We start from the raw sequence: 8220 nt of genomic DNA on the forward strand, positions 1-8220 counted from the left end.
AGAAGAGGACTAACTATATTGGTGTGTTGTAAGAGGTCGAGGGCAATGCTTTCAACTGAAAAATCAGTGTGGTGCAAAAGTTTCCTATGGAAGTGAGGACCACTTTATTAGAAAACTGGGGCCTCCAGGGTTTTTCCTGCCACCAACTGAATTTGATAGTTAGAATTTAGTGCCCACACAGTGGGTCTCACAATCACAGGAGGGCAGTAAGGTTAATGGTGCAATCTGTGCCTAAGCATAGGCAGTCATCTTGGGGCTGGGGTGTGGTGCAGCCAATAAACCTTGGAACCTACAGGTGGCCCAGAACTTTGGTGGCTGTGAGCGGAAACCCCTCAAGTATGCTGCAATGAAAAGCTCAAACTCACTGACAAAGTGTTCAGTTCTTGCCCATGGTCAGTACATGAGAATCCATTCCAATGAAAGGCTATATTCACAGGACTCCTGTTCACTCCAGAAACAGATCCCAGAGTATGCATTTCTGGCTGTGCTGGGAAGTGCTAAAGTTCCTTCCATATGTCACTCTGGAGACAAGCTGCAAAAAACCCTGTTTTGTGTGTGTGTGTGTGTGTTTGTGTGAGTGTTGGGGGTGTGTAGTTCCTCTCTCAAAACTCAGCTTCATGGGCCATGGTAGTGTGTGAAATGTTTGCTGTCTTCATGAACCTCCATCTCTGAGCTTTTAAATTCATTTAATTCTTTTCTTATGCCAGTCTTGTCTGCAGAGGTCAGTTTGGTCCAAGGTATGTCAGCTCACCAGTCATAATCTCAAGCATCTGTTACCTCCACATATTCATTAAATTTCAGAATCTTTTTTGGCAAGTATTTCAGCCACAGTTAGTGTTTGACTAAGTTTTCTAGTGAGCTGATGTTTAATCTCTCTTTTTTCTGCCTGCCAATTAGTTTCATTTTTAGGTTGCAGTATAACTTACATTGACCCAGTTCTTCTGGTGTGGGTCTTTGACTCAGTTGCTGGATCAATGTGTTCCCAATCTGGTGCTGTATTTCAGAGTCCTGAGTGCCAGAAAGGGGTGACAAAGGAGTTAACAGTCTTCATTAGGTTTGTGGCAGCTGTAGTGGCAGCAGGTGCTATGGTGGCAGAGTACTCAGAGGTAGAGAATATGGACCTTATGCCTCCAGAAAAAGTGATAGCCTTTGCTTTCCTTTAACTTGCTTCATGAGAAGAAGACAAGGGTCTTTTCAGGGGGAATAAAGACTGTCTATATATTCTCGGGGTGACTCTGCTTCAGAGTTAGGCTGGCTTCCAGTTGAGCCTCATTGCTTTTTTTTTAGGTCCTTTTCTGGAATAGGGTTCTTAACACTTGCTATTCATACTGGCTTTTCCTCCACTAAGACAGGACCAGAAGGTATGGCACTCTCTATAGGAGTAGTATGGATATTCTTTAATACAGCATGAACTCAACTTTCCCTGATCAGGGTCTTCTAACAAAGCTCCTCTTTTAACCAGCTCTTCTCTTGGTTTTTGCATAGATATTTTTCATTCCAAAACTTCTAATGTCTCAAAATTTATCACTACTCCTTTCCCCCTCCATTTCCAGGGTTTGAAGATCTTGCCAGAGCCTGAAAACTTGCTCTTTCTTTTGGTGGGAGGTATTGTCTCCTGCCTCTGCACTGTCCATGATAATGTCTGGTCTGTGGTGAGCTGGTCTATTTCTTCAAATGGATCTTCCATGTTGCTACTAAATAGTTTAACAAAATGGGGTAGAGTTTTCAGGTTGCCACCACCACAAGCTCAGCCTCCACAGAAGTTTCCCCTGGAAATTCTACCTGGCTGCTGGCTGAAGGGCTATAGGCAGAGCCTCTGGTGCTTGGCAAGGAGGGAAGAGGTAGTGAGCCAACAATGAAAGTGGCTGGATCAGTTTTCAAATGGGATCTGTATACTGCCAAAAGGCTGGTAGTATGATCAAAGGTAGCAAGAATAGTTTTATAGTCACACAATTACATGAGCACACATGGTCCAAGAGACTGGGATTTTATGCCAATGCCCCTTTCAAAGTAAAGGCAAATGCTTGATAAACTTAAGTAATATCTGCAGCCTTGAATAATAGATCATGATTTCCCAGTCTGTTCATTTATATGATTTTTGTACACGCTAGACACATTTTATGTTCTTCGTCAAGCCTGTATCCCATTTTATGGATGAAAACTGTGTTGTAGAGAAGCTAAGTAACTTGATCAAAGACTGACTCATCAGGCAGATTCCCTGGCTTTTCGTCTGTTAGATACACCTACAGAAACTTCGGCACCTGTATGTAGGTTTTCTCATCTTTCCTTGCTTCCCTTAGCAGCTTGGTCCATCCCTGACTACCTTAAAGAAGTACAGATACAGGACTAAGGTGTCAAGAACAATAAAATGGGTTCAGCCTCAGACCTGCTCTAGCCATAGCAGTGTTCTGAAGACAAATTATCTATCTGTCCTTAACTCTATATTTGGGAGAATAGTTTTCACCAAGATGGGACTGAAAAAAAAGTAAGCTTTCTTATCTCACTAAAAAGAACCCAAGGTGGGCCCCGGATTTAGCTCAGTGGTTCTGCCACCTGTCTCGCAAGCACAAGGGCCTGAGTTTGATCCCTGGTACCAAAAAAAAAGAACCCAAGGCTATTTTATACTCAGGACTGGTTACGCTTACTGCCTTCAGGCATCTGATTCTGAATCTTCTATTTACTGCAGGTATATATAAAATATTTTAATGGATCTGATGTTTTCTGTTTAAAATGTGGGAGAAAGCACTCTTCCCTGGGTCACACCTGCATTAGCACTGACCTCAGTATCAGAGAATCCCAAACCTCCCAACAGCAGTATTTTCTCTTGCTAATACTGCAGAAAGAAAAATAGAAATAAAAAACTTCCAAATTCATCAAGAAGCAGGAAGAAGAGGAAAATAAAGTTGTTACGATAAATGGTCATTTCCCTTAAGGTACACGGTGGTTATGGTGAATGGAAGGAGTTCTTTGCTTTGGATCCTTGGCTTTCTGGTTGAGAGTTCACAAAATCTCTTGGTGTACACCTCATCTTCCTTTCTGCCCCCTTCCCTTTTAAATCTTCTTCTTTTCTTTCTGGAAATACTTAGATTACCAAATACTCAAAAAGGACACATAGTAGAGGATTCTCTGTCTCTTTCTTTGTCTTTCCTACCTTTGTATTTCTCTTTCCCTTTCTTCCATTCCTGCTTTCCCTAAAGACTGGCATTGCTCCAGATGAAATGAAGATACAAGGTGGGGGAAGTTGGAGGTGAATGTTGAAGGTGCAGGTTCTATTCCAAATTATTTTCTTTCCCATATTAGGTCTTGAAACAAAAAGATGATCTCTCTTCATTCAAATAAAAAACCTGAATGAGGAATAAAAAACCATTCATTGTCCTTGTTCTCTATGTAAGTTACAACCTTCTTCATTTTGTATAACTTATCATTGGATGTTCTAGGGAAGCTGAGGTATGGTGATTTCATCCTGGGAAAACCAAACAATACTAGTGGAATTTGTTCTTAGAGGATTCTCATCCATCCTACAGCTAAATATTTCCCTCTTTATTATGTTTTTCATTTTCTACATCTTGACTATTTCTGGAAATATCCTCATTGTCCTCTTAGTTTTGATCAACAGTCCCCTCCACACTCCCATGTACTTTTTCTTGGTGAACTTGTCCTTTCTGGAAATCTGGTATACCTCCAACATTGTGCCCAAGATGTTACTGATTATCATAGCTGAACAGAAGACCATTTCTGTGGCTGGTTGCCTGGCACAGTTCTACTTCTTTGGATCTTTGACTGCAACTGAATGTCTCTTGCTTGGTGTGATGTCCTATGACCGCTACCTGGCCATCTGTCAACCTCTCCACTACTCAATCCTCATGACTGGTTCCTTCTGCATTAGGCTGGCTGCTGGCTCTTGGCTCTGCTGTTTCCTCCTGACATCAATCACCATGGCCTTGCTGTGTAGGCTAACCTTCTGTGGACCTAATGAAATTGATCATTTCTTTTGCGACTTCGCCCCTCTGGTCCATCTCTCTTGCATGGACACCTCACTGACTGAAACCATTGCCTTTGTCACCTCATCAGCAGTGACTCTAGTTCCATTCTTCCTTATCATAGTCTCCTACTCCTGTATTCTCACTGCTATTTTAAGAATCCCTTCTGGCACAGGTCGGAAAAAAGGCTTCTCCACATGCTTATCCCACCTCACTGTGGTCATGGTGTTTTATGGGACACTGATTGCCACATACCTCGTGCCCTCTGACAACTCTTCCCAACTATTGCACAAAGGGTTCTCTCTGCTCTACACCATCCTGACACCCATGTTCAACCCCATCATCTATAGTCTAAGAAACAGAGACATCAATGAAGCTCTGAAAAAGTGCTTGAGTAAGAAGCCATGTTTCCTCAGATGATGCAAAAAGGAAGAACTGTACCAGGTGACCAGTTGCTTCTGAGGATGAGTGCAGTCACTGTTGAGTTCTGACAGCCTTAGGTGAATAATGTCCCAGATTATGGTCTAAGCATGGCAGATTCTGCTCCATCATCTCCAGTAGTCTTAGATTCTCATACAAAATCATATACTCAAAGTAAACTGTAAGATTGTTCATAATTCATTCAAATACACATCAAGTGTCTGCTATGTCTGAGGCATATAAATAGTAAAATAATAGATAAAAGCAGAAGCATTCTCTGTTCTTCACTGAATTCACTGTCTTAGGGAGAAGGAAAACATCAATAAAATAACTAATGTAAAACTACAAATATAAATATACAATTATACTTTTTCAAAATTGAAAATAGTAAGATGGCCATGACATATTTATTAGAATAGCTAACATTGAAAATACTGACAATACCAAGTTGGTGAGAATGTGAACAACAAGAACTCTCTTTCATTGTTCATAGGAATGTAAGATGAGAAGTCTTCTTTGAAAGATAGCCTTGCAGTTTCTCACAAAGCTGAACACACTTTTAAGTTATGGTTAGCAATCATGCTCTTTGATACTTATATAAATTAGTTAAAAACTTATATAACTAAAAACACTGCACAACCAGTCATAGTGGCACATATCTGTAACCTCAGCTACCTGGAAGGCTGAAGCAATAGGACTACAATCTTGAGGCTAGCTTGGACAACTTATCAAGGTCTTGTCTCAAAGTAAAGAAATAAAAAGGACTGGGATGTAGATTAGTGGTTGAGTGCTTGTCTAGCATGTGTGAGGCCCTGTGTTCAATCCCTCATAACACACACACACACACACAAACATGTTAATAATAACATTATTCATAGTTGCCAAAACTTGGAAGGAACCAAGATGTTCTTCAATAGGTGAATAGATAACCCGTAGTAAGTGTAAATGGAATACTATTTTGTGCTAAAAAGAAATGAATTCTTTAATTCGAAAAGAAACTCATAGTCTGAAAGTTAAAGGGTGGAAAACAATACTCCATGCGACAGGAATCCGACAAAAAAAAGAGGAAGTAGCTATCCTCTTTGCAGATCAAGCGGATTTCAAAAGAAAATCTGAACCACTCTGGTCCCAAGAATTTCAGATAAGGGATACTCAACTTGCATGTACAAATCTATTGTGAACATGTGTTTTCATTCCTCTAAAATAAAAACTTAAGAACAGGACTGTTGGTTCTTAACATTAATACAAGATATTTCTATATTGTTTTCCAAAATGGTTTTATAATTTTATATTCACATTAGCAGTATTAGAAAGTTCTAACTGGTTCGTACCTAAGCTGACATTTGTTCTTTTAAAACTTTTAACTTCATCACCCTAATGAGTGTATAATTCAATCTTGTTATTGTACTGATTAGTATTTTTCTGATTCTAGTGTTGCATACCTTTCCTTGTGCTGTACTGGCTATTTATCATCTTCTTGTGTCTACTTTTTAATTGGGTTGCCTATTAATGAGCTGTAAGAGTTCTTTATATATTCTGGTCATAGGTTATATGCATTGTATTGTTTTGTTTTTTGGTTTGTTTTTTTTTTGGTACCAGGGATCAAACTCAGGTCCTTGCACTTGCAAGGCAGGTGGCGGAACCACTGAGCTAAATCCCCAGCCCCTATGTGCATTGCAAATATGGTGTGTTTAAGGACTACTTTTCATTTTAACCATGTCATTTAAAGTTCTAAATTTTAAGAGAATCTCATATATCATTTTTTTTCTTTTATACATCATGTTTTTTGTATCCTAGGAAGTTCTTGCCTACCCTAAATTCATGAACATTTTCCCTTATAATTTCTTCTTAAACTTGTATAGTTTTAGTCTTTCATATTTAGGTTCATAGATCCTTTCAAGTTATTTTTATGTATGGAAATAAAGGGTTGAGGTTAATTTTTTACATACAGATACCGGTGTTCTAGTGCCATTTGCTGAAAACACTACCTTTTCCTCAGCTCTTGAATTGAATTTATATTCTATAAAATGTTAATGTTAAATAATGTTTCAAAACTCAATGGACCATATATGTGTGGTTCTATTTCTAGATTCTCTGTTTTATTCCAATGATCTATATGTCTTTCCTTACACCAACACTGCCTTGATTACTGTAGCTTTAGAGGAAGTCTTAAAATTAGGTACTAAATGTCTTCCAACACTGTTTCTTTTTTTTCTTTTTTTCTTTTTACTTTTCTAGGTCCTTTGTACTCCTACATAACTTTTAAATTTCAATATCCAATTCTTCATTTATAGCAAGTATACATAGACCTGAAATTTTATATATACCTTGTGTTTTCTAATCCTGATAAATTCAGATACTAGTTCTAGGGGCTCCTAGAGATTTCTTAGTATTTTCTCTGTAGATGATCATCTACATATAAAGATTTTGCTTCTACCTTGCCAATCCTATCCTAGTTGTGTCATTTTATTGCCAGACTATCTTGGTTTAGGCCTATGTTCCAAAGTTTAATGGACAGATGAAGAGTAAGCATATCTGCCCTTGTTCCCCACCTTAGGGAGAAAGCACTGTATCTTCTCCATTCATATAAGGCATTCTTGCTGGAAGTATGGAGTACATGTCTTTGATCTGTTGAGAAGGTTCTGTTCTACTTCTAGTCTCCTGATAGTTTTTACCATGAACAAGTGTAGAATTTAGTCCAATACTTTTTCTCCAACTAGTGACAGGATCATATGGCTTTTTCCTTTCCTCTGTAAAAATGATGACTTTTGGGGGTGGATCTTCCAATGCTGAACCAACACTGCCATCCCTATAACAAAACCACTTTCTACATCCTGCCAGATCTGACTTCTAATAGTTTGTTTTGTTAAACAAATTTCTATCTATGTTCATACATTTTTCTTCTATTATCTTTATCCAGTTTCAGTATTAGCACAATGTTGATTTCCTAAAATGAGGGAAGAAGTGTTCCTTCTTTTTTCTGCTTTAATTGTTTGATATAATTTATCAGTTAAAATGTATATGAGCCTGTTGTCATATAGGTAGGTTTTCAAGCTAGGAATGTACTTTCTTTAATAGGTGCTATTCAAATTTTATATTTCCTCCAGAGTTAGTTTCATTAATTTGTCTTCCGAGGCACTTCTTAGAAGTTGTCAAATTTATTTCAAAAAAGATTTTTGTAATATGCTTTCTATATCCTTTTAAATTCTGTAAAATCTATGGTAATATCTTCTAGATCTTGATGTTGTAATTTTAAAAATGTATAATTGATATTGTGAAATTGGAAGAAAAGGTCTAAAGGAGCAGGGGAAGTGGGAGGGGTAGGGGAAAGGCAAGAAGGGAAAACAAAAAATATGAGAAAAGGAAAAAATGGAAACAAAGTCTTTGCAAATAGGGAAGGGTGGAGGGGGTGATGTGAGGGCAAAGGAAGGGGAAAACAATAAGAACCAAGATACTCATGTAATGGTACAAGATCCCAATGATGACTGTAACTGTATTTTATACCTAAAATGTACCAGTAAACTTAATGGGGGGGAAGAAAAGAAATGAATTATTGAGCTATGAAAAGACAGAGAGAATGCAAGGTCCCAACTTCAATCCCTGGTACCAAAAAAAAAAAAAAAAAAAAGGACAGAGAGAAACCTTAAACACATATTACTAAATGAAAGCAGCAATGCTGAAAAAGCTACATACTCTATGACTCCAACTATATGTCATTCTTTTTGTTTTTTGTTGTGCCGGGTTCAAACTTGGGTCCTTGCGCTTTCAAGGCAGACTGAGGAAACACTGAGCTAAATTCCCAGAGCTATATGAAATTCTT

General features: G+C 38.2%; 1 protein-coding gene and 1 pseudogene across 1 annotated transcript; one reads left to right on the forward strand and one right to left on the reverse strand.

Annotated features, from left to right (window-relative positions):
• Positions 1 to 879: 879 nt before the first annotated feature.
• LOC101711812 (phosphatase and actin regulator 4 pseudogene) lies at positions 880 to 1850 on the reverse strand (annotated as a pseudogene).
• Positions 1851 to 2794: 944 nt separating this feature from the next.
• Positions 2795 to 4474, forward strand: LOC101712175 (olfactory receptor 11A1-like). Its single transcript, XM_004854118.2, has one exon. The coding sequence runs from the start codon at positions 3450 to 3452 to the stop codon at positions 4398 to 4400; it is 951 nt and encodes a 316-aa protein (XP_004854175.1). The 5' UTR covers positions 2795 to 3449; the 3' UTR covers positions 4401 to 4474.
• Positions 4475 to 8220: the final 3746 nt, after the last annotated feature.

Source organism: Heterocephalus glaber, unplaced genomic scaffold (genome assembly GCF_053883595.1).
Source record: "Heterocephalus glaber isolate CG9 unplaced genomic scaffold, H.glaber_assembly_v1.0 deba00001442, whole genome shotgun sequence".
NCBI lineage: Eukaryota > Metazoa > Chordata > Mammalia > Rodentia > Bathyergidae > Heterocephalus > Heterocephalus glaber.

Excerpts from the sequence above, each read along its gene's own strand:
- LOC101712175 (XM_004854118.2), top strand. The coding sequence starts at position 3,450 with ATGGTGATTTCATCCTGGGAAAACCAAACAATACTAGTGGAATTTGTT.